We start from the raw sequence: 27,765 nt of genomic DNA, 5'->3' as shown, positions 1-27,765 counted from the left end.
GCTAAATGCACTACTTGCTGAAAAGCATTGTGCTCATTTTTTTTGTTGTCTCTTCTAAGGGCAATGCTCATTATTAATTGAAAACATTTCAACTTACCTACTTGTCATGTTGTGTAACAATAGACCATCAGAAGAAAATCTACTAGATAGGTACCAATTTATAATATGGATGACATAACCAATTGGCATATATTAAGGAGTGACCAGGTAGTCTGGCAGGTAGGAGCGTTGGTCCAGTAACCGAAAGGTTGCTGAATCGAATCCCGGAGTTTACAATGTAAAAGCCTGTCGTTTTGCCCTGAGCAAGGCAGTTAACCCACTGTTCCCCGGGCGCCGATGACGTGAATGTCGATTAAGACGACCCCCTGCACCTCTCTGATTCAGAGGGTTTAGGTAAAATGCGTAAGACACATTTCAGTTGAATGCATTCAGCTGTACAACTGACTAGGCATCCCCTTTTCTTTTGCTGAGGCGTAGGCCCCTATCAGAAAGGATTTTGCAAACATTCAATTAAGCCAACATTTGAAACACATATAAGCCTAGCCTTTCAAAATGGTGATTAAAACAAGATTCATCCATCAAGAGCAATACTAGATATTATTATTAATGTCCATCAATCAACTAATACGCTTTCATCACTCGCTTCAGTGGTCAGCTTTTGCGCGTGCCATTACTCGAAAAGGCATTTCGAAGAACCATCAAACACCGCCCCACAGCTGCTGGTTTGTTGGAACTCAATGTCCAGTGTCTGGATTTTTCACATTGCATCATGGGTAATGTGGTTGTAATATTTTCTATGTAAGACGTACCCTCATGAGAATTGCCCTGCCTGGAGAACTACAGTGCTCACAGCTGCACGATATACGTATGCTGTCAATCACAGTGGCGTCACGGTTGTTTAGTCGCTCAGGGGGCTTCTAGTAGGCTACGAGAGAGGACCTCTGCCTGATGCGCGCATGGGCTACACAAGTGGTGGGCTTTGCAGTCTGTGAAGGCAAGTGTATCACCATGATCAACCTTATATGGGGAGGATCTTCAACCTGCTTGGCTGCATAAATCCTAATCAAGATGAAGACGTGATCATAACGCTTTCGGCATCGTTCGAGGCATCGGTATACCATTAAGTTCTGACGCGCACGATAGAACCGTGGACTCCGGGCACGGCTACAGAGGTGGTAGACTGCTAGGCGGGGGCTGGAGGCGAAAACAGACATATTTTAATGTTATTAGTAAAACGGATCACAATGAAGCGCAGAAGGATAGTGGTTGCGGTAGGCTTCTGTCTTGCCTTCTTCCTTGGTACACTGATGAATTTGCTGTATATACCAGGGTTTGAGCACCATCAGAACCACGACCATAGAGTACATCGGTACAACCACGAAAAACAGCAGCAGGTTACAGGCGATTCACAGCTTCAAGTCGGCGGGTCAGTCACTAAAGCTATGGCCGAGTCCAGTAGTAAACCTGCCGTAGGAAGCAGGCATCATCAGGACCTTCTGCTGCAGATACGAGAAAGATTCGATGAGGTTGTGCGGTACCGTCAGCACCAAGCACATGGGTCTGGCACCGGAGACCCAGTCCGCCAGCTGGAGAGACGGAGGCTCATGGATTCAGAGCCAGGGGACAATTGGGACCCTATCAAAGTAATTGAGCGAACCGATAACCGACAGACGCATTTTCAAAATCGACTTTCACCTTCCATATACATGCACACAGCATCACGGAAAGATTTCACTATGACTTTGAGCAGCGTTAACGGTACTCCGATGCTTGGCTGCAGCAGCATAGACAACGTGACCAATGTCCAGTACCTCGGCTCAGGCTACACAAAGGCTGTCTACAAGGCGTCTCTCAACAACAGCTTGTCCGTGGCTCTGAAATCGGTGGATTTCGGGGGACACGATATGGAAAATTGCGTAAAGAAATATGGTTCACCTGGAGACTGCTACAGACTGGCGTCCTTCAAAATAGTGAAAGAAATGACGCTGATGGAAAGGCTACAGCACCCCAACATTTTAAAGGTAATCTATATCTAGGCTAGCTAACAAATTGATGCCTTACTGACCGGTGTCTTTTAGCCATTTCTGTTGCACAATTATTTATTTCGCTGTAGGCCTAGTATCACACACAGACCTATTTAAGATGCGGTATGTTTTTGTTGCCTATTGCCTAAAGGATTTTATCTGAAATCCATTCATTTCATTATAACTTGTAGCAGTGGCCCTATAAATCATTTAAGTCTTCAAATGTAACCCCATTTGTGCTCTTTACGCAGTATCGAAGTTAGTTAATTGCCATTTTGTCATATGCCAACAGCCAAACCGTGAATCATTCTTTCCCTAATGACTGAATAACCGTAGGTGTGAAACTTTACATTTAAGCCTCTCGGCGTGTCAAAAGTGACACATGGGCTGAACACTTTGGACATTGGTGTGTATTCCATTTCCACGAGATAACTTGAGAAATCAGTCCAGAGTGCAGTGAAAACAAAATAGGCAACGTGAAATAAGTGCATGGTTGGCCTATTATTAATATTGCCATTTGGACGATGTGTTGTCCGTTTAGTGGATGATTAATAGTTTAGAGTTCATTGTCACCCTGTCGAGTTTAAGCCGTTCAGCGGTTTGCTGGATCTGCATGGCACAAGAGCCGGTGAGCGGTGAGACGCCCGAGGCTTTGCCGCATTGTACCTTGTATTTTATTTGCATTTACACAAGATCTGTGGCGTAGCCTACCGATACGCGGGTAAATCATAATACATTTGTGTAAAAAAGTCAGAAGGCCTTTTAATTACGTTATATTAACAGCTCGTCTTTAAGTAGCTTGTCCATAACATCACCAAAATAAATGCATGCATGCGTAAAGGAGGATTTTACAATTCAGACGGAGATAAGTAGCCTAGGCCAAATAGCCTTATCAATATCCACACTAATAAAGCATGTATAATCCATATAGGCCTACAATGTAGGTCTACAAATAGTAATGCCTGTACACGTATCCCTAGATTTATGCACGAGAACAGTTGCAAGCCTATACTCACGCATCTCACATTTTCTGATATAGCGCCTATATTTGAAGAATGTTCTTCTAATGTTTCACATGTTAGGCTACTGTTTGAGAAAATATATGGCCTTGAGGTACTGGTTAAAGTGGCATTTATAGGCTACAGCATATAGGCCTAAATCTGTGCTTTACAGTAATATGTACCGCATGAGGCCCAATTAAAATATCCAAACAACAGCAATCCAAACGACATTGTTGAGGGCATTTCATGCCTTCATCGTAACTGTTGCTGGATAGATAGATAAGTAGTCATCAAACCAGTGGAAAAACGTGCCGTTTTGTTTTGAAATCAAGTGTAGTCTAGCTATTATAACCTAACTTAAAATTAGGTAGGCTAATTTAAGGTAAAACAATAGTTGCACTTTAAGTAAAAAGTGTCACGTTTTGAAGATAGACCTACTTGTTTTATAGGAATGGTACAACAGAATCAAGACAGTAGCCAAATAGTCTATACAGAACATTTATTCAAATACAATACATGTAATCAATTATGCTCCATAAAATCATTTTCTGGACAATATTATACGTTTGTGATCTTTTGATCAGAATTGCTATACGTAAGTATTTTGTTAGCATAGCCAAACTGGAAGTAATCTATTTAAACTAAACGTGTCATACATATTTTGAGTCACATCTATCAGACTTGATCTTTCTGTTTGCATGGTGAATGTAGAAAGATTTTGAAGAATTATACCCTAGCCTAGGATACAAGTGAATATCTGGCCCATAATCAAGTTATTTACACTGTATGAAGCTTTACAGGTAGTTTACATTCTTATCAAGATTTCAATTGCAAACAATAAAACAATATCACACCCTTACAAAATGTGTATTATTGTAAAGCACATATTATTGTCAAACAATGTTAAACCCACATTAACCTTGAATTAAAATTCAAAATTAATAAATAAAACCAATGTATGTAAAACATATATATTTTTTAATTGACATTTCTAGACTTTAGTAAGGCTATATGGGGAGTTAGGCCTTTGCCACTTTTTGTAACTTATTTAAATCTTTCACTTATAACTTATAACTAACTGGGTGTCTTTCAATTGATTTACATTCAATAATCCACATTATTAACTCATATCAAAACTCTCCTCTAAACTTGATGGCCAAGCTATAACTTTAATCAGGCATTCTTTTTTGACAACCGCATTGAACATGTCACTACAGCATGTTAATACATTTGAACAGTTTCTAATGTTTTACTTGGTTTATTCATCAGTAGGAAGTTCTTTTCGTTATAGAAGTTCCGTTGCGGAGTCAGGGGGGGAGTGGAGCCCAATATAGTAGCTGCCCATCTCTCATCGCTCACTTACTAGTCCATGTTGTGATAGGTACAGACTTACATTAATATTGACTATAATACAGGAGTGTTTATTTTTGTAACATTTTTGAAAACTTTTTTGTGGTACTGGAGTCTCGGTTTGTGTGTCCACTCAGACTTTTCTGTCCATCCCAGTGTAATACACACACACACACACACACACACACACACACACACACACACACACACACACACACACACACACACACACACACACACACACATAGGCGTATACATGCTAGCATTTGTGTGACTGGGAAGTGCACTCTGGCTATCCCACTCTATCATCGTTGTCATAAGTGAATAATACCAAGATGATTTATTTCAGGATAAACATAAAAAATAACAAAATTCATTTTCTGGCATGGAAGCTACATTGAGGGATTACAGGAATTGCTTTAGAAAATGTTAACATAAACTGGAAATGGTATGGAATTTCTCTCTCTAATCATAGGGAAAATATTATTTCTTTTTCATTCCTCTATGAACATGAGCACACTGGCCTTAAGGCTAATACATGCACTTTTTTTGTGCACCAGGAAAAATGCCTGAATGACTTCTAGGGTAAAGTTTACTGGCATGCTCCACTAGCCCGTTAGAAAGAATAAATCACAGGAATAAATAATATATTAACTTTAAGACTGAATTAAAGCAATATCTCCATTACTAAAACAAATGTTTATTTTAGCTGGTTTAGGTTGATATTAATTTGACTTACTAGAACCATAACTTGAGATCTGTATGTATAACAATATTATTCACGTAAATCTCCCATTGACATCAATGCATCATTTACAAGAAAAATTGTGCAAACTAAACAACTGGTTGATTGCAAGTAAACGTTTTAGTATGTTTAGTATCCCAAAGAGTATTTAATGTTCAGCTCCGCTGATCCAATATATCCTGTTAGAGTAATGAAGTCTGGCTCTGTCTGACCAAAACAGTCTACAACACACTGTCTGCTTAGTGTCTGCCTCTGGTTGAGTCCTCGGTATGAGAGGAGCGACAGAGGCCCAGGCTCTCTCACTGGAGAGGGTGGGATCAGAGGTAGAAACCAAAGCAGTTCATCTCTGTTCTCCTAACTCAGCACACTTTTGGTGTCAATAGCCACGTTGACTGATACGGCTTGTCCAGGATAGATGGGGGACGCTCCTGCGAAGAGGAGAGGAGTAGTGGGCGACTGACTGGGAGGTCGAGGTGGATTGTGGACACATGTTTCTTACACCAGCACGCACGGCAGGCGCCGTTCACCTTTCTCTGCCCTCGTCCATGTTAGAACGAGTGTGAATAATAGGAATTTGAGCTGATCAGTGAGGGAGATAAAAAGAGGGGCTGCTTGCCTGCCTGGGCTGAGGGTGTGGGGGATGGAGGGAATGAGGGGAGGAGGGCCTGTGTGGCTCAGTTGGTAGAGCGTGGTGCTTGCAACACCACAGTTGTGGGTTTGATTCCCATGGTGGACCAGTATGGAAGAAAAGAAAATGATGAAAATCTATGCATTCCCTCTGGATAAAAGTGTCTACTTAATGACATGAATGTAAGGGTTACCTGTCAGCAAAAGTATATGTGGTGGATACAGATGATCTGAGAGTGGTGGGACCTCTGGGCTGCTGCAGGGATCTTGGCCGGTTTCTGGCTGTGTAGCTGGATTATGTTTACACAAGCGTGTCATTCTGTCAGCCTCTCCCTCTCTACCCCAGGGCCTGCTCAGTAGATCTCCTCTGTTAGTTGGGGAATCAGTAACCAGGTTGTGTTAATGTGAAAGCTCGGTGTCTGTGGGCCTTGGGGTCAGTTTGAGGATGAGTGGACTGGAGACAGAGTTGCAATTAAGCCAGGGTTAACACTTTAACCTCCGACTTCCATGGGAAGGAAGCTGGGGGGGGGGGGGGGGAAGAGAACCCCAGAGAAATGTTGTCCAGGGCCTGCCCTGCCTCTCTAAGCCCTCAGCCCTGTTTCTGATCAACCCCTACCCTAGGTATGTTGGGGGATCAGCAGCCCTGCAGCCCCCACACTCTACATGGAGAGCAGGGTGCCCTCATGACCCCCAGAACCCCAGACCCTCACCACATAAACATAGGACATTTCTGCTTGTCTTCTTGCTCTGAAACTTTCCGAGAATATACAATACAGGCACGTCAACGCTTCTAAGTAACAGATAAAGAAAGTCAAGGAAAGTACAGTTTTGAAGTTGAATATGGGCTGTTGTGCATGTGCTCAAAGAACATTAATAAAAAAGTCCCCCCAGTTTTAAAAGAGAAATGTGAACAATTATTTGATCGGATAAAGTTACATTCGTGTGAAACATTATTTGATATGGCCAGCGAGTCTCCCACATCATTTGCATTAGTTGAAGCTCTGTAACTTCTCCGATTTATTTCACTCTGAGTTCATGCACAGCTCCTGTTAACTGGTAGTCTGAAGGTCAGGTATTGATTTGACAAACCCTGTGATGTGTTTAAGGAGGGAATGAGAAGATGAATATCACTCCAGAGTATTGGGAGTAAATTCTTTCTTCAAAACACCTTGTGTGCAGCCCTCTCCTCCGACACCGTTTTGAAATGTTTATTTCTACTGAGCAGTTGGAGAAAACACGTTGATGAGAGTTCTTACTCAACAAACCTATTTCTGTTTCCATATGCTTCCTTCCCTATTTCAGCAAAAAAAAAAAATCTATCGATTTTAGTCATCCAAAAAGTACTAAGTTAGCAGTCATACATATTTTCTTCCAGAACGCTTGCTCCCAGACTTTGTTTTCAACCCTATGAAGTCATGCAAATTATATAAGGGGAAAGTAATAAACGGAGTGTGTAATCATCGAAACTCAAAACGTTTAAACCCCTTTATGCACCCAAACTTATGGTTTTAACAATTTCACCCTCCTCTATTTAATGCATTATGAGTCTCAAATCCATCTAATGTACAAGGATCAATTCACATGGAAAAGGAAAATGACAGAGGGTTTTCTGCCAGTTGCACTTGGTCCAAGTCTCTGATTAAAACAAGGCATACCAAATCCAACCATTAGTGTCATTCGATACACACACACACACACACACACACACACACACACACACACACACACACACACACACACACACACACACACACACACACACACACACACACTCTATCCTTGTGGGGACTAAACAATTGATTCCAATTCAAAATCCTATTTTCCTTAACCCTAAACCTAACCTTTCCCCATAACCTAACCCTAACATGAACCCTAACCTTAACCCTAAATCCCTAAACTAACCCTAATTTTAACCCTAACCTTAATTGTAACTGTAAACCTAACCCCTATGCCAAAAATAGCCTTTTTCCTTTTGGGAACGGTGAAATGTCACCACTTCTCAGAGTTTTCCTTGTTTTTCTATCTTCGTGAGTACTTCTGGTCCCCACAAGGATAAACACACACACACACACACACACACACACACACACACACACACACACACACACACACACACACACACACACACACACACACACACACACACGCGAGCACTAAGTTAAACCCCTACGCTGCACATGGATACACTTCAAACATGCATTTCATACAATTTCATGAATAATAGTTCAAAGTATGTTACTTATTACCTGATTTGTGAGTGAAATTAAAAGCTCTACTTTTGTCATTAGGCTTACAGTAAGTCCCCACCCAGTCCGTAGCAGCGATCCAGAGAGAATCCAGTTGGTATGATAGAGGTGTTCTTGTTTGACTGACACTCAGTCCTGCAGTGACCCTGTCCAACAGAAGAGCAGCAGTGTGCTCTGTGCTCTGGCAGATGCTGGGGATTTCATCTCTGGACAAACATGTCCGCCCTGGAGCCGGTTTGATCGGGGGCCAGGAGGCCTTCGTTAAAGAGCGTGTGGTGACTGAGTTAACTGCCCTGCCGACCCCGGCGTTTATTTACACATTAATAATGTCCCACACAGAAATGCTTTTGTGGAGCACCGGTGCGTTGGCATATTATGACGCGCATAGCATATGTTCTCGACTATTTCATCTGCTACTAGAGCAGGGCAACCGTTCCATCAGCAGCACCCCCTCTTGGCTGTTAGACCCGTCTCACTCTGATCACTACCCTGGTTACCCGGCCTCACCTCAAGCATGGATTCATTCTCTTTGTCCATCTTCAACTCTCAGCATTATTAACCGGTCTCAGTTGAAATGCACATTCCCGCTACCCTACATTTAGTTTAGTAAGAATAGAGAGACCTTCCAAACTTCCTTCAACTCAATTCTTGTGTGTACAGCCAACTGGCCAGTGGGGGTTTGGCCTGTGTGAGTGTGACTGGTCCCTGGGCTGGTGTGTGTTTGTAGCCCTGGCCCTTGGCCCCCTCTCTGTTCCCGGTGAGGCCATGCCGTGCCATGGCATGCTGACTCACTCCTGCCTCTGGCCGGGAAAGTGGTGAACTGCCAGGAGATTGGCCTACTAGGCTTGGTTCCTAATGTGCCTGCCTTTTCACACTTACCTCACCTCAGATTTTCTCAGCCTTTTCACTAAGGCCACGCTCTTTCATACTCTATATACACCCATCCAAAGATGCACTTAGATAGACCGCTATGTACAGAAGAAACAGAGACACATCAAGACCTGAACTCACAATAGCAGAATAGATTCTGAACTCAGAACAGCACTCACAACAGAACCGTTCAGAATCCCTTTGCAAAAAATATATAAATAAATTTGCACAGATTAATATTTCTCGGAAACACTTCAATGATGTCATGCCTTTCTCAGTAAAAAGACATTATCAAACGACCGAGGTGAGTGACCTCTGATCCACAGTCAGACAAAATGGCACCAGATTCAAAGCAAACACAAAACACTGCTCCAGCATGCGTACAGCTGCTATCTCACTCTGGGCAGCCTTAGCTGCCGATGAGTCTAGTCTGACATGGAGGGAAAACACTGCCCTGATGCGGTCGTGTTCGCACAAGAATGCCTCCGCTGCACACAATACCAACAACTTCAGCGCTGGCTGCAGACGTGGTGCATACAGTACACACAACCTGGAGATGGCATGTGCTGATAATAGTCATTACTGTGAATTCAATCTCAGATAACAAAACTTTCCGTACACTCCAACCCCAAGGAAAGCTTCTCTGGCATTGCCAAGGGCAATCTCACACGCACGCACGCGCTCACGCACGCACACACACTCACACACATTCACTCCCCCAAAAAAGGTGTTAGTCCTGTATTGATGGCCCTATATATATAAAAAAAACACCATTCTTCTTTTACTGCAAAAATGCACTTTAGATTCACGTACTCAACAGAACAATTTTTACAGAGAGAAATAAAGAGGCTCTACAACACTCGACAACTTAACCTCAACTGAACTCAGTTCATACATGCATTCTCACTGCACAAGGAAAAGGGGCTGATTTAAGCTCTATAAGTGCAGTCTTCTTCATGTGTTTGTCATGCTGCACCCAGTGGTGGGGTAAGGGGGCACTCAGCCAGTCTTGCCCACAGGCACCTCCTCTCCTCCCACAAGGTTGGCACCCACTGGGCACCTCACATTTCCCATCACACAGCACCGCTATAAATGTCTCTGCATCGCCCTTCACAGACACACCCAAACTGCTAACAAACAGTAGTCACCCTCAGAGAGAAGCCTCCACTACTTTACTCTCAGACAATGCTACATTCTCACATCATTCACTTGTAAAAGCCTTTTATTAACCAATAAACAACATGCAATGCCACCTCTGTTTTGCATAGTCAGTGTTTTCCCTGATGGTATGGTTGACAGCCATATTGGTTGTTATGCTTTTAGATTGAATTTCATGCCCACTTATTTTAACCAGTTCTTCTGGCACAAATTATCTTACACAAATGTTTACGCAAGCAAAGGGCCGGCATCTCTAGGAGGCACTTACCATAGCAATAAAGAGGAGAGTAAACTACTTCAATCGACCAAAAGAAACATTAATGAGTGCCAAAGCTCTCGCATGTCTCATTGCGTTTTCATTTAAAAACATCAGAATGCATGCAACCGACATACAGTAACTCAATCTTCTGAATGAGATTGTTTGTCATTGATGGCTCAGATTTACACTGAGTGTACAAAACATTAGGAGCACCTCTTTTCATGATGACATAGACTGACCTGGTGAATCCCGGTGAAAGCTATGATCCCGTATTAATGTCACTTGTTAAATCCACTTCAATAAGTGTAGATGAAGGGGAGGAGACAGGTTAAAGGATTTTTAAGCCTTGAGACAATTGAGACATGGATTGTGTATGTGTGCCATTCAGAGGGTGAACGGCAAGAAAAAAGATGTAAGTGCTTTTGAACGGGGTATGGTAGTAGGTCCCAGCTGCACCGGTTTGAGTGTGTCAAGAACTGCAACGCTGCTGGGTTCTTCACGCTCAACAGTTTCCCCGTGTGTATCAAGAATGGTCCACCACCCAAAGGACATCCAGCCAACTTGACACAACTGTGGAGTCAACATGGGTCAGCATCCCTGTGGAACGCTTTTGATACCTTGTAGAGTCTATGACCCGACTAACTGAGGCTGTTCTGAAGACAAAAGGGCGTGCAACTCAATATTAGGAAGGTGTTCCTAATGTTTTGTACGTTCAGTGTATATCGTGTGTGTCTAGATGAAAAACCAGTGTTCCTCTGTGTCCTCTCCAGTTGTACGGCTACTGCTACCAAGACAGCAATGACATCCAGGACACAGTGACAGCCATCACAGAGCTGGGAAGTCCTCTGGAGATGATCCAACTACTGCAGACCTCCTGGGAGGAACGCTTCAGGGTGAGTGTTAGCGGACAACACACACATTTCACTTAAACACAGGCCCTCACTTAAAACAGTGTTTTAATCAAATGCTATGTTGACATTATCATTATCTTGTGAACGTCTTGTGATTTTCTCTCTCTCACTGAACAGAGTGCAACATGTATGAGTCAACAGAATAGGCTGAATTCTGGTAGGTGTTACTGAGGGACTGAGGGTAGATCACATGCGTAAGTAGATACTAAGGCCTGTGACTCAAACCCATTACAGGCTGACTCAGAATGTAGAGCGAATTGGCTGAAACATGGGCTTGGTTAACCTGGTTTATAGGGACACTACTGGTATAGCGGATGGTATTTCCAGGGCCCTTCTCCTGCCCAGTTTCCTGCCTCCCTAGCTGGGTAGCATGGACCTGTGTGCCACTGGGCCGGGTCTGCCGATCACTGTCGCCACAGAGCCGCGCTCTAATTATTTCCTATTGCTTCCTGTGGCCGGGGGAGTGTCCACCCGCCTGCCACACAGAGGATGAAAGAGCTTCGATGCATGAAATCACCAGCAAGTGCTCTCTTCCTCTCTTCTCTCTATCCCCTCCTTTCTTCTCTTCCTTTCTCCCTTTCTTCCTTTCCTCACTGGCAAGACTGGAGGAGATTCACTGAGACAGTCAGCTCTTCTACTGAGAGATCCTTCAACACAAACGTTTTGTGATGATGAATACAGGGTGGGAAAGATTGTTGCCAAATTTCAAATCAACCTATATCTGTTGACATGGACCAGAAAAGGAATGGATAGATATATATATATAAAAAACGTAGTAATAGCTTCACAATGCCTTCTGATAGGCCTTGGGCTTCCTTAAGTGCCTTGAGCTTCCATATCATTTACATCTATACAATCCTTTCAGATTTGTACAAGTGCCTGGTGGGTAGGGCTAGGGGTGGGTTTGGAATTGGGCATGGGGAAGTTAGTTAAAGAGTTCCCAGTGTAACCATTGACACATGCACAGCTCAACACGTCCTTGGATGTGCCGTCACTGTCATTTATAACACTACACATTAAGCCTATCTACATGTCATCACACTAGTCTATGACCTCCTAAAGCATCCTTTGTTTTTATCCCTAATCAACACTGTATTTGTCATGGAGAGGCGGCCTTTAACCAGTCAGAGCTCCCTCACGGAGCTTCATAGTGTAGTTCGCCACACCAAATACATCAGCCAGTGGAGGCTCATCAGAGGAGGAAGGGGAGGACCATCCTCCTCAGTAAATTTCATAAAAATAAAAATTGTGAAATATTTAAAAAGTTATCCTTTTTAGATAGAACTATACTGAATATATTCACGTCACCAAATAATTGATTTAAACAATCTGTTTCGCAATGAAGGTCTACAGTAGCCTCAACAGCACTCTCTGGGGTAGCACCATGGTATAGCATGAGGACAGCTAGTTTCCGTCCTCTGGGTACATTGACTACAAAATCTAGGAGGCTCATGGTTCTCACCCACTTCCATAGACTTACACAGTAATTATGACAACTGCCGGAGGACGTCCTCCAACCTATCAGAGCTCTTGCAGCATGAACTGACATGTTGTCCACCCAATCAAAGGATCAAATAATGAATCTATTACTGAAAGCACAAGCTACAGCTAGCTAGCATTGCAGTGCATAACATGTGGTTGACTCAAAGAGAAAGACAGACAATAGTAGAACAGTTTTGAATGAATTAATTTAATCAAAAATGAAGGAGAAGCGAGAGCGAGCTCTATTTTGTGTGTTTTCACTTTCAGTTTCACTTACTTAGCTAATGAATGCAGCTAGCAAGTTTAGCCTACTCAAACACCCAGCACAAACAGAGAAGGATGCTATGTTAGCTAGCTGGCTATGGCTACCCAACACTGGAACTCTTCCAAGTCATGGTAAGCTTTTGAGTTTATTAATTTGCCACCAGGGCCTGCCGGTGAACTGCTAAACTGCATTCTGTACACTGTACTACATGATTGTAGTGGGTTTACGAACATGTTAGTTCTAGTATGTTGACTATGATGTTAGCTAATATGCTGACAATGATGTAGGCTGTGTGTAGAAGTTAGTGGTTATGGTATGAAGGTTTGGAAAGGTTTGTTCGCCTGGTCACAGACAGCTTTTGTGTTGCGCACTGAAGTCCACAAGCGAAGGGAAAAGGTGAGATGAGGAGAGTGCGTAGATGCCAGAAGGAATTATATAAAGATCAAAGTGACGATGCTGTTTGGATGTGGTATGAAGGTTTGGCTTGGAAAGGTTTCTATGAAAGTGAACTGCGTTTGCGGATGATCAGGGGTGTATTCATTCTGCCGAAGTCTTTTGAAAAACATTTCTTGAATGGAAGAAAACGGAACAAAAACGGGGAAAACATAACTGAATTTGTCCAATAGAAACCTTTGTTTGCAACTTCCGACTAATGATTACACACCCTAGATCAGATAGATGCAGCAAATAGTGTGCAAGGTGGTATTGAATGTGTCACTGTCTGTCACCTTGATTACTCAAAATTTTCCCTCAACCTCCTAGCTTGTAGCAACCTCATGATGGGTTTAGGGAAAATGTGACTCATGTAGTAGCCTAAACCAATCGATGTTACATTGAGCTGGGTGAATGGAATATGAATGACAGTTATCCAGTATGCTGTAGCTAATAGAAATAAGTACATGCTCATAAAAATACAAAAATCGTCCTTCCTCATCTTAAACGGCACCGACCGCCACCGAACATCAGCCTTCTGGTAAATAAATCGACTGAGATAACTTTCCACTTTGATTTCCTGGGCCTTGAATGATAGCCACACAAGTTTCCAAGCCTGTGAGTACATCCACAGAGAACAATACCCAGTGCTTAGTGCAGGGTTTCCTAAACTCGGTCCTCAGGACACAGCTGATTCAAATAATCAACTAATCATCAAGCTATGATAATTTGAATCAGCTGTGTAGTGTTAGGGCAAAAACCAAAACGTGCACCCCTTGAGGTCCCGAGAACCGAGTTTGGGAAACGCTGGCTTAGTGCAAGTAAAATTGAAATAATTCCCACTTTTAAACAGCGACCATGCTTTTAAAGACTCCTTCCTAGTGCTTGTTCCTTTTTGAGTTTAAGTTGCACGTAGAAATCAGTTGCTTTTCTATGAATGGCTCTGTAAATGTCTTTGTGGTTCAGTCAGTGGTTCTGAAGCACAGTGAAAAAGGACTTTGTCTAGCTTTGAGAGAAACCATGAAGACACACATTTCAAACAAGATGTCTTGGTTTTTGTCTATGTAACTCGATTTTACCGTAACGCAATAACAGAGCATGAGGTTAGACAAATTCAATTAGATGTTTATTTTAATATTTTTATTACCTAAATATAATAATACTGTTTCAATGGAGTGTCACCACCTACTATCTCTGGATCTTGTGTGTGCTGTATGTGTTCATGCAGCATCAGTGTGTGCTGTGTGTGTTCATGCAGCATCAGTGTGTGCTGTGTGTGTTCATGTAGCATCAGTGTGTGCTGTGTGTCTTCATGCAGCATCAGTTTGTGCTGTGTGTGTTCATGCAGCATCAGTGTGTGCTGTGTGTGTTCATGCAGCATCAGTGTGGGCTGTGTGTGTTCATGCAGCATCAGTGTGGGCTGTGTGTGTTCATGCAGCATCAGTGTGTGCTGTGTGTGTTCATGCAGCATCAGTGTGTGCTGTTTTTTGGTTGCTCCTTTGTTTCCCCACAACATAAGCGTCAGGTCTGCCTCCCTTGTCACCCAAGATCCTTCCCTTGAAATGTGGAGGGCGAAATGAAAGAAAAATATGCTTTTTCTCTGAGCATTTGCAATTCGTATGAGGCATTAATAGACTCTAGGGAGGCGCGCTGTAAACCCACTGAATTTCAAATGCTCCATTTAGGTCTGTAACCATTTCCTGTGAGCGTTGACAAAGGCTTTGATGGCCCTGGCCTGCAGCCCTTGTCAGTGAGACAGACACACCCATATCCCCTTTAACCCCTCCCTCCTCACTAACCACACCCACCCAGCAGTCTGTCTGTCAACCTTCACGTCAGGCTCATTTACATTTATGGAAATGATAAATTATAGATACATTCTATCGAACCTGTATTGCAGTATTTACAATACGCAGTATGGTCAAATAGAATGACAGAATCGTTAGGGTACTCTAAAAACCCATGGCTATCAATCAAATCAATAAAAAAATGACCCAGTATTTAAAGGGGCAATCAGCAGTTGAAACAACAAGAAAGCTAATTCCTCACCACTGTTTCAGTAAAAAGCTGAGGGATGGTGCTGGAGAAATGTAACCACTCCCAAATTCATAGACAGAGCTATAGATGAAAGGACTGACCATCCATGATATCAACATTATAGTTTTTACCATGTTTTGAGGCTGAACAGTGTTTTTTTATATACATATAATTCATCTATAAGTCCACAAATGTATGTAGCAACTGCAAATTGCCCATTTAAGCATAGTGTGACATAGTATTGCATTCCTCCAGCACTACTGTTACTTCACTAGGGTTAGAAAGAGACTCCAGCCCCTATCTCATGCCTCAGTGCTCTGTGTCTCACCTCTCCCACTCACTCTTAATCCACAGTACATTAAAAACAGCTTTTGTCTCGCTTGAAAAGAAAGGAGCTGTTCAGCTCCTCCTCCTCTCCTCGTCTTTTCTCTCTGTCTCCCTCCCCTCTCTGCTCTTGGGAACGTAGATGTTTGGTTTATAGTCTGTATAATATAGGTGTCTATTCCCCTTTCACGTGTTTCCTTGCCCTTTTCACGCGTTCTCTTGCCCCTTTCAGCCCTTACCCTCGACCCCTGGACACACACAATGGGAGAGGGGCACACACAAACACACAGACTCATGTGGTTCTCTCAGGGATTTATGAGTGTTCACAGAGGAAATGGGGGGGGGGGGGGGTTGCTCTCTGTCAACCCCAAAGAGAATAATGCAGTGGAAAAGAGAACAATGCAATGGAATAGAGATGGAATAGAGAGATGGAATCAGGGAAATAATGACAGACTGACTCATCTCCACTGTCATTTCTCTTATCTGCTACAGAATTACACTAAAACCCTTCCAACCTTACAATTTCAGGGCGGATACTCTAACTGGACTGTTATAAGATAAGGGCTCCACATTTGGCACAGAAGTAGATGCATGTACCCTGAACAGATTTAGATATGGAGCCACCATTCTCTCTCTCTCTCGCAATTCAACTAAATTCAAAGGGGCTTTATTGGCATGGGAAACATATGTTTATATGACCAAAGCAAGTGAAAATAAATAAATAAATAAACAAAAGTGAATCATAAATGAACAGTAAACATTACACTCACAAACTCTTTCTCTCGGTCTGCTGCAGATCTGTCTGAGTCTGGTGCGTCTGCTCCACTACCTGGCCCACTCCCCTCTGGGCTCTGTCACCCTGCTGGACTTCAGGCCTCGCCAGTTTGTCCTGGTGGCGGGGGAGCTCAAAGTCACAGACCTGGATGACGCCAGCACAGAGGAGGCCCCCTGCTCGCCCTCCGACTGCGTCATGGAGTTTCCCGCCCGCAACTTCACCCTCCCCTGCAGCAGAGGGCGCTGCTTGGGCATCAACGAGAAGCGCAACCTCTACAACGCCTACAGGTGAGGAGGAGCAAGACCTCTGCCATGTTAAAGGATAATCTCTTTATTTGAGGTGGAGGCTGGTGGGGAGGGAGAAATCGGATGGTGGGTTGGGTTAATTGCATTTTAGCCATGACAATGAGCTCTTCCTCCGATTTAAAGGGACATCAGCATCCACTGAATTAGTTACATCATAGTATGATTAGAGTGGTTCTGTTGAAATCAATCAAATTCAATCAAATGTATTTTATAAAGCACTTTTTATGTCAGCAATTGCTAAAAAAAGAGTTATACACATATGCCCATCCTAAAACCCCAAAAGAGCAAGCAATGCAGATGCAGAAGCAGTAGCTAGGAAAACACCTTAGTAATGCAAGAACCTAGAAAGAAATCTAGAGAGGAACCAGGCTCCGAGGGGTTGCCAGTCCTCTTCTAGCTGTGCCAGGTGAAGGTTATAAGAGTCCATGGCCATTAAGGCCAGATCGTTCTTCAAGACGTTTAGATGACCAGTGGGGTCAAATAATAACCAGAGTGGTTATAGAGGGTGCAACAGTCCAACACCTCAGGAGTAAATGTCAGTTGGCTTTTCATAGCCAAGCATTGAGAGAGAGAGAGAGAGAGAGAGAGACACACAAAGTAGCACGTCCGGTGAAACGGGTCAGGGTTCCATAGCCAGAGGCATAACTGGATCGGCAGCACGACCAGATGGATTGGTACAGGGACAGCCAGGAGTCGTCAGGCCAGGAGTCCGGAGGCATGGTCCTAGGGCTCAGGTCCTTCCGGGAGGTATTTGGTATTTTATTAGGATCCCCATTAGCTGTTGCAAAAGCAGCAGCTACTCTTCCTGGGGTCCACACAAAACATGAAGCATGACATAATATAGAACATTAATAGACAAGAACAGATCAAGGACAGAACTACACCAATATTATTATATATATATAATATATATATATATATTTTTTTTTACAAAAGGCAGATGTAGCCTACATATCAATACATACACACAAACTATCTAGGTCAAATAGGGGAGAGACGTTGTGCCGTGAGGTGTTGCTTTATCTGTTTTTTTAAACCAGGTTTGCAGTTCATTTGAGCAACATGAGATGGAACGGAGTTCCATGCAATAATGGCTCTATATAATACTGTACACTTTCTTGAAATTGTTCTGATTTGGGGACTGTGAAAAGACCCCTGGTGGCATGTCTGGTGGGGTAAGTGTGTGTGTCAGAGCTGTGTGTAAATTGACTATGCAAACAATTTGGGATTTTCAACACATGAATGTTTCTTATAAAAAGAAGTGATGCAGTCAGTCTCTCCTGAACTCTTAGCCAAGAGAGACTGGCATGCATAGTATTTATATCAGCCCTCTGATTACAATGAAGAGTAAGACGTGGTGCTCTGTTCTGGGCCAGCTGCAGCTTAACTAGACCTTTCCTTGCAGCATTCCACCACACGACTGGACAATAATCAAGATAAGACAAAACTAGAGCCTGCAGGAGGGGAGACATAGAGAGAAAGAGAGAGAGGAGAATTAGAGGGAGCATGCCTAAGATCAGGACCTGCCCCAGACAGGACATGAGAATTTGAGATCACACAGTATACCAATAACCTGTCCAGGGACTGCGGTTGAAAATTAGCCAGCTGGCTAAAACCGGCACTTTTACTGAAACGTTGATTACTGTGCATTGTCCCTGTAAAAATAAACTCAAACTCAGATAGGACAGACTGTCCCTAGCCCCCCGATACATAGACTATTGCAGCATAGATACTGGGGACTGAGACGGGAGATCAGGGGACACTGTTGCCCCGTCCAAAGTTACCCCCGGAAGGGGCCAACTCAGCAGGATATAACCCCACCCACTTTTCCAAAGCATAGCCCCACACCAGCAAAGGGATATCAACAGACCTAACTTACTACCCTGAGACAAGGCCGAGTATAGCCCACGAAGATCTCCCCGACCGCATGAGCCCGAGGGGGCGCAAAACCGGACAGGAAGATCACGTCAGTGACTCAACCCACTCAAGTAGAGTATAGCGAAAAAAGGCTGGCATGACATGATGCGCCTTCGAGGGACAAGTTAGCCCTCCATCCAGCTGCTTGCTTCGAAAGGAGGCCTGTGCTGGGATGTAGCCAGAAATCTTTAATGTGTGGGCTTGCAGAAATGTGGATGGGCCATGTAGATATGTAGCAAGGGCTTGAATTCAGCCCTAGTCGTAACGGGGCAGTGCAGTCATGATAATCCCCTTTTAGTGAAAAAAAAAGCCTGTTCAGGTGGGATGGCATTTTTGGCTCACAGCATGACATCACAATCTGATCTGATTATTCTGACCAATGACCAGTCATCTTTTATTTGCATATGTATCCTCCTACTTTGAAGGGGTAAGAGGGGTAGGATCTAGAGCAGGGGTAGGCAACTAGATTCAGCCATGGGACGATTTTTTAAGAGTGGATGGTACACTGCCAATTGACCACAACTAAGCCCCAAAAGAGATTCTATTTGAAAATGTCAATTATTTCATACCTTGATTATTTTTTTTATTTATGAAAACATTTGCAGGATGAAATCTCTTGAGATGCACCATCTCGTTTTCAAGTGTCTAAATGAAAAAAAACTAAAGCTATACTTAGTAACAATAATATTATGCCAACTACTGTCTAATAATTATAATAACAATTAAATAGTAATAGTCATTTCAAAAATGACATTCATTTTAACGGCATAAATACGTTTTGTACAACTACTAATAAAAACTACTGTTACAACTACTAATGCAACTAATAAAGCGAATGAGCTATAATACAGTTGAAGTCGGAAGTTTACATACACTTAGGTTGGAGTCATTAAAACTCATTTTTCCACCACTCCTCAAATTTCTTGTTAACAAACTATAGTTTTGGCAAGTCGGTTAGGACATCTACTTTGTGCATGACACAGATAATTTTTTCAACAATTGTTAACAGACAGATTATTTCACATATAATGCACTGTATAACAATTCCAGTGGGTCAGAAGTTTACATACACTAAGTTGACTGTGCCTTTAAAAGCTTGGACATTTCCTGAAAATGATGTCATGACTTTAGAAGCTTCTGATTGGTTAATTGACATCATTTGAGTCATTTGGAGGTGTACATGTGGATGTATTTCAAGGCCTACCTTCAAACTCAGTGCCTCTTTGCTTGACATCATGGGAAAATCAAAAGAAATCATCCAAGACCTCCGAAAAATAATTGTAGACATCCACAAGTCTCGTTCATCCTTGGGAGCTATTTCCAAACGCCTAAAGGTACCACGTTCACCTGTACAAACAATAGTATGCACGTATAAACAGCATGGGACCACGCAGCCATCATACCGCTCAGGAAGGAGACGCGTTCTGTCTCCTAGAGATGAATGTACTTTGGTGCGAAAAGTGCAAATCAATCCCAGAACAACAGCAAAGGACCTTGTGAAGATGCTGGAGGAAACAGGTACAAAAGTATCTATATGCACAGTAAAATGAGTCCTATATCGACATAACCTGAAAGGCCACTCAGCAAGGAAGAAGCCACTGCTCCAAAACCGCAATAAAAACGCCAGACTACGGTTTGCAACTGCACATGGGGACAAAGATCATACTTTTTGGAGAAATGTCCTCTGGTCTGATGAAACAAAAATAGAACTGTTTGGCCATAATGATCATCGTTATGTTTGGAGAAAAAAGGGGGAGGCTTGTAAGCCGAAGAACACCATCCCAACCGTGAAGGATGGGGGTGGCAGCATCATGTTGTGGGGGTGCTTTGCTGCAGGAGGGACTGGTGCACTTCACAAAATAGATGGCATCATGAGGCAGGAAAATTATGTGCATATATTGAAGCAACATCTCAAGACATCAGTCAGGAAGTTTAAGCTTAGTCGCAAATGGGTCTTCCAAATGCACAATGACCCCAAGCATACTTCCAAAGTCGTGGCAAAATGGCTAAAGGATAACAAAGTCAATGTATTGGAGTGGCCATCACAAGGCCCTGACCTCAATCCTATAGAAAATTTGTGGGCAGAACTGAAAAAGCGTGTGCGAGCAAGGAGGCCTACAAACCTGACTCGGTTACACCAGCTCTGTCAGGAGGAATGGGCCAAAATTCACCCAACTTATTGTGTGAAGCTTGTGGAAGGCTAACCCAAAACGTTTGACCCAAATTAAACAATTTAAAGGCAATGCTACCAAATACTAATTGAGTGTATGTAAACTTCTAACCCACTGGGAATGCGATGAAAGAAATAAAATCTGAAATAAATCATTCTCTCTACTATCATTCTGACATTTCACATTCTTAAAATAAAGTGGTGATCCTAACTGACCTAAGACAGGGAATTCTTACTAGGATTAAATGTCAGGAATTTTGAAAACTGAGTTGAAATGCATTTGAATAAGGTGTATGTAAACTTCCGACTTCAACTGTATATACAGTGCATTCGGGAAAGTATTCAGACACCTTGACTTATTGTAAAGTGAGGATATTTTCTATCCAATCTACTTACAATACCCCATAATGACAAACCGAAAACAGGTTTTTAGAAATGTTTGCACATTTATTGAAATTAAAAAACAGAAATAACTTATTTACGTAAGTATTCTGACCCTTTGCTACGAGACTCGAAATTGAGCTCAGGTGCATCGTGTTTCCATTGATCATCCTTGAGATGTTCCATGGAATCAGTACATCAAATCTCTTCCCAACTATACTGCTCAAAAAAATAAAGGGAACACTTAAACAACACAATGTAACTCCCAAGTCAATCACACTTCTGTGAAATCAAAATGTCCACTTAGGAAGCAACACTGATTGACAATAAATTACACATGTTGTTGTGCAAATGGAATAGACAACAGGTGGAAATTATAGGCAATTAGCAAGACACCCCCAATAAAGGAGTGGTTCTGCAGGTGGTAACCACAGACCACTTCTCAGTTCCTATGCTTCCTGGCTGATGTTTTGGTCACTTTTGAATGCTGGCGGGGCTTTCACTCTAGTGGTAGCATGAGACGGAGTCTACAACCCACACAAGTGGCTCAGGTAGTGCAGCTCATCCAGGATGGCGCATCAATGCGAGCTGTGCCAAGAAGGTTTGCTGTGTCTGTCAGCGTAGTGTCCAGAGCATGGAGGCGCTACCAGGAGACAGGCCAGTACATCAGGAGACGTGGAGGAGGCTGTAGGAGGGCAACAACCCAGCAGCAGGACCGCTACCTCCGCCTTTGTGCAAGGAGGAGCTGGAGGAGCACTGCCAGAGCACTTCAAAATGACCTCCAGGCAGGCCACAAATGTGCATGTGTCTGCTCAAACGGTCAGAAACAGACTCCATGAGGGTGGTATGAGGGCCCGACGTCCACAGGTGCGGGTTGTGCTTACAGCCCAACACTGTGCAGGACGTTTGGCATTTGCCAGAGAACACCACGATTGGCAAATTCGCCACTGGCTCCCTGTGCTCTTCACAGATGAAAGCAGGTTCACACTGAGCACATGTGACCGACGTGACAGTCTGGAGAAGCCGTGGAGAACGTTCTGCTGCCTGCAACATCCTCCAGCATGACCGGTTTGGCAGTGGGTCAGTCATGGTGTGGGGTGGCATTTCTTTGGGGGGCCGCACAGCCCTCCATGTCCTCGCCAGAGGTAGCCTGACTGCCATTAGGTACTGAGATGAGATCCTCAGACCCCTTGTGAGACCATATGCTGGTGCTGTTGGCCCTGGGTTCCTCCTAATGCAAGACAATGCTAGACCTCATGTGGCTGGAGTGTGTCAGCAGTTCCTGCAAGAGGAAGGCATTGATGCTATGGACTGGCCCGCCCGTTCCCCAGACCTGAATCCAAATGAGCACATCTAGGACATCATGTCTCGCTCCATCCACCAACGCCACGTTGCACCACAGACTGTCCGGATGCTTTAGTCCAGGTCTGGGAGGAGATCCCTCAGGAGACCATCCGCCACCTCATCAGGAGCATGCCCAGGCGTTGTAGGGAGGTCATACAGGCACATGGAGGCCACACACACTACTGAGCCTCATTTTGACTTGTTTTAAGGACATTACATCAAAGTTGGATCAGCCTGTAGTATGGTTTTCCACTTTAATTTTGAGTGTGACTCCAAATCCAGACCTCCATGGGTTGATAAATTGGATTTCCATTGATTCTTTTTGTGTGATTTTGTTGTCAGCACATTCAACTATGTAAAGAAAAAAGTATTTAATAAGATTATTTCATTCATTCAGATCTAGGATGTGTTATTTTAGTGTTCCTTTTATTTTTTTGAGCAGTGTATTTAGCAATCTATATTGCACAACTGTACATGTTTTGGACCTTAAATGAAATTCGTATACCTTTTTATTCATCGCAGTTTTCTTTAACCAATTTTGGTCTTTAATGCAGGGCCGACAGACAAGTTCCTTACTTGCTCCCCCTTCCACTTGCCTTTGCAGTAATGGTGCAATTAGTTTATTCTTTGCTGTGTACCATACAGCATGATATAGGACTTTGTTTGATTTAAAACCAAATTACTTGCTAGAGACCATTTTTATAAAGTGTTAAAATCTACTTGGAGAGTTGCTTGTGTCTGCAAAATATTTGAACCTGATGTTTAGAGCATTTTATCATCAGCGTACAAGTGAACATCTGTATTCTGACAAATTGGAGGCAATTCATTTATGAATATAGAGAAAAGAAGGGGAACAAATACTGAACTTCTGAGTCCAAGAAGATGCGATTTGTGTCCTTGTATGAAACACATTTTTTTCTATTGCTATATGCATGGAATCAGTTTGGTGATCTATTAGAGAAACCAATGTTTTGAAGTTTTCAGAGTAAAATAGAATGATCAACTAAGTCAAATGCTTTTGATAAATCAATAAAGATGGTAAAATATTTGGCAAAATTAGAGTATACCCACTACACCAGTGCATAGGGCCGATGGAAAGACAGCAGTTGCTCAGCATGATGTTAAAGGATAAGCAGTCCATAAACTTAGACATAATAAGCCAGTAGGTCCCAATCATAAGAATACAAAAACACAACCATTAGAGTATACTTCCCATTGCAAAAAAACATTTCACAAAGTAACAAGTGACCTAAAGTTGAACCTCTAAAGAATCTGCCCCTTTTTTTCAATTTTGGCCACTAGATGGCAGCAGTATATGTGCAATGTTTTAGACTGATCCAATGAACCATTGCATGTCTGTTCAACATTTTGTATCAAGACTGCCCAAATGTGCCTAATTTGTTAATTAATAACTTTTCATGTTCAAAACTGTGCACTCTCCTCAAACAATAGCATGGTATTATTTCACTAATAGCTACTGTAAATTGGACAGTGCAATTAGAAAATGGTCAGAGTGAGGTGTTCTCTCATTTGTGTCTGGAAGTAAGTAACTAGCTAGCCAACTTTAGCCAGTTAGCTTGGATGCTTGGTTGGGACAAGCATACATTGGCAGCAAGCTGCAGAAGTCAAGGAGGATACAATTCCTTGTTGTTTATCAGTGCAATTTTGATGGCCAACTACCTGAAAAAGTTTGAGAAGGTTTATGAATGAAATCCATTCAGGTGTATTTTTACGCTTGTGAAAAATGTGTTCTAATGATCTAAAGTTGCGCTGTTACAACTGCCTGTAAACACACAGTCCAGTTCAAAGTGAATGATGGCAGGCCCGTGTGGCAAATGGCTTGTTTGTGTAAAGGCATACTGTAGCTCTGATTGGGAAAAGGGGATACCTAGTCAGTTGTACAACTGAATGCATTCAAATGAAATGTGTCTTTGGCATTTAACCCAACCCCCCTGAATCAGAGCGTCAATGTTAACCCTTTCCTTTCCAACAAAAACTGAAGAGATTAAATCAGATCATTGAAAATAATAATATTATTCTTATTATTCTTATAAATATTTTTGACATTCTTAGCACTTCTCTGAAGGTGTAGAAGGCCCTTTGGTCCCCACTTTGTTTGGGTTAGTAATCATTTGTAATTCCCTCAGCATGCATTTTTTTCACTATTCTCGATGTCTAAAGAATCCATATGTTGTTCTGAAATTTGAACACAGAAATACTGGACATTTTGAACTTTTATTACGGTGGTGATTTGGCAAAATTACAATCATAGTCTTGAATTGTACTCGCATTTTTCTGGTCTTGGTCTTGACTCGGTCTCGGAATCCTTGTCCCCCTCCCGGTCTCGGTTTTTGATTAGGTTTTGCCCTCCCCGGTCTTGGTCTTGACTCAGACCCGATTTGCTCCGGTCTTAGTCTTGAATTGGTCTTGACTCACTGGAGTCACAAGCTTCATGTAGTTATTGCATGCTATGAATATGGGACCAAATACTTACATTTTTACTACTTTAATACACAAGTGAATTTGTCCCAATACTTTTGCTCTGCTAAAATGGGGGGGGGGACTATGTACAAAAAGTACTGTAATTTCACTCAAATGAAAGCTGACAATCTGCACTTTAACCTCATCGTCATTGTTTGATTTCAAATCCAAAGTTTTGAAGTATAGAGCCAAAAGAAGAACAAATGCTTTACTGTCCCAATAATTACTGAGGGCACTGTATGTCTCTTTTTTTTATTTGTGGGAATACTTGGTAAACAAATTTAAATCAAATACATTTTTAGCTGAATTCCAGTGATTTTAGTATTTATTTACAAAAACTTTAGAGGGCCCCAAAAAACAACTTGCAGCCGGTTTTGGCCTGTTGCCGACCCCTGCTCTAGAGTCTAGATGATCCTATCTGCCAATCAGGGCTGTGTCTGTAAATATATTAACATTTGTATCAACACGCACACGATTAGACCGAGCATTTCAATGGCAAAAGGAGGCTCAGGGAAATAAACGGTAACCTTTTACTGCAGTGGGCTAAACCAGGGTCACAGTGTGTTACTTGGTAGTCTTAAAGAATTCTACTTTGAAACAAAAGTATACACCTCACACACATGGTTATGGGCTTTAAAAAATAAGACACCTGTACCATGTCAGATATAGAGTTGAAATGTATTCAATTTTGAGATTGCATCCCAATATTACACTATATCACAGAAGACTGAAATATAATAAAACCGTTTGACATAGAAACACTGACTTTTTTTATGTTTATGAATTATGAAATTATGAAAGATATTAATATCATTCCACCCATGCCACTAGGTAATTTGACTGAAAGGGCTATAAGTATATTTGGAGTTACAGTATTTTAATGAAATAAACACACACAGTGATTTATTAGACATACAGTGATGATTAATACATTGAATTAAAATGACTGCATGGGAGCTTTAACAGGGAGCCAGTGGCTAGCACTGGAATAATATAAAAAAATATAAAACATGTGGGTTATAGTCAAAATTCTAGCAGACATATTTTGCACTAGCTGAAGTTTATTTTGTGCCTTATCCAGGTAGCCAGAGAGTAAGGCATTGCAGTAGTCTAATCTTAAAGCGACAAAAGAATGGATTAGCTTTTCTGAATAATTTTTTGACAAAAAGTTTCTGCATTTTGCAATGCTACGAAGATGGAAAAAGCTGCTCTTAAAGTATTTTTGTTATGTTCATCAAAAGATAGATCAAGGTCCAGAGTAAGACCAAGGTCCTTTACAGATTTATTTGAGACGACTGCACAACCTTGGAGATTCATTGTCAGATCCGACAACAGATCTCTTTATTTCTTGGAACCTAAAACTATCATCTCTGTTTTGTCTGAGTTTAAAAGTAGAACATTATCCGCCATCCACTTCCTTATGTCTGAAACACAGGGTTCCAGGGTAGGCAATTTTGAGGCTTCACCGTGTTTCAATGAAATGTACCACTGTATATCACCCCCATGGCAGTGAAAGTTGACATTGTGTTTCGAAATTACATCATAAGAGGTAGCATATGTAGAACATTAGTGGTCCTAGAATGGAACCTTGAAGAACCCCGAAACTTACCTTTGATTTGTCGGAGGACAAACTATACACAAAAACAAACCAATATACCGATAAGATCTAAACCAGGCTAGAACTGAAGTCAAATAATACAGCTATTGTGTTAACTCCTGTGTTGATTTTAATTTCCAGGTTCTTCTTTACATACTTGCTGCCTCACAGTGCCCCACCCACTCTAAGACCCCTACTGGACAAGATAGTCAACTCCACAGGTGAGTGCCCACTGGGGACAGACGTCATGTCAACGTCACATTTTTTATATAAACTAAAGTTCAAAAGTTTGGGATCACTTAGAAATGTCCTTGTTTTTTTAAAGAAAAGCTATTTTTTTTTGTCCATTTAAAATAACATCAAATTAATCAGAAATACAGTGTAGACATTGTTAATGTTGTAAATAACTATTGTAGCTGGAAACAGCTGATTTTTAATTGAATATCTACATAGGCATACAGAGGCCCATTATCAGCAACCATCACTCCTGTGTTCCAATAGCACGTTGTGTTAGCTAATCCAAGTTTATCATTTTAAAAGGCTAATTGATCATTAATCATTTTGCAATTATGTTAGCACAGCTGAAAACGGTTGTGCTGATTTAAAGAAGCAATAAAACTGACCTTCATTAGTCTAGTTGAGTATCTGGAGCATCAGCATTGGTGGGTTCGATTACAGGCTCAAAATGGCCAGAAACAAATAATTGTCTTCTGAAACTAATCAGTCTATTCTTGTTCTGAGAAATGAAGGCTATTCCATGCGAGAAATTGCCAAGAAACTGAAGATCTCGTACAACGCTGTGTACCACTCCCTTCACAGAACAGCGCAAACTGGCTCTAACAAGAATAGAAAGAGGAGTGGGAGGCCCCGGTGCACAACAGAGCAAGATGACAAGTACATTAGAGTGTCTAGTTTGAGAAAAAGACACCTCACAAGTCCTCAAGTGGCAGCTTCATTAAATAGTACCCGCAAAACACCAGTCTCAGTGTCAACAGTGAAGAGGCGACTCCGGGATGCTGGCCTTCTAGGCAGAGTTGCAAAGAAAAAAACATATCTCAGACAGG

General features: G+C 42.2%; 1 protein-coding gene across 1 annotated transcript in view; it reads left to right on the top strand.

Annotated features, from left to right (window-relative positions):
* The first annotated feature begins 640 nt into the window (after positions 1 to 640).
* LOC115153089 (extracellular tyrosine-protein kinase PKDCC-like) overlaps positions 641 to 27,765 on the top strand; it is a 39,757-nt gene continuing 12,632 nt past the window's right edge. The window contains exons 1-4 of the mRNA XM_029698142.1: positions 641 to 2,021; positions 11,051 to 11,173; positions 16,528 to 16,793; positions 26,843 to 26,922. Of these exons, the coding sequence (XP_029554002.1) occupies positions 1,221 to 2,021; positions 11,051 to 11,173; positions 16,528 to 16,793; positions 26,843 to 26,922 (1,270 nt within the window). The 5' untranslated portion in view covers positions 641 to 1,220. The remainder of the gene's footprint in view (positions 2,022 to 11,050; positions 11,174 to 16,527; positions 16,794 to 26,842; positions 26,923 to 27,765) is intronic.

This window comes from Salmo trutta, chromosome 18 (assembly GCF_901001165.1).
Source record: "Salmo trutta chromosome 18, fSalTru1.1, whole genome shotgun sequence".
NCBI classification, from domain to species: domain Eukaryota; kingdom Metazoa; phylum Chordata; class Actinopteri; order Salmoniformes; family Salmonidae; genus Salmo; species Salmo trutta.
Note: the sequence above shows the minus strand (reverse complement) of the source record. Positions and strands in the feature narration are given on the sequence as shown.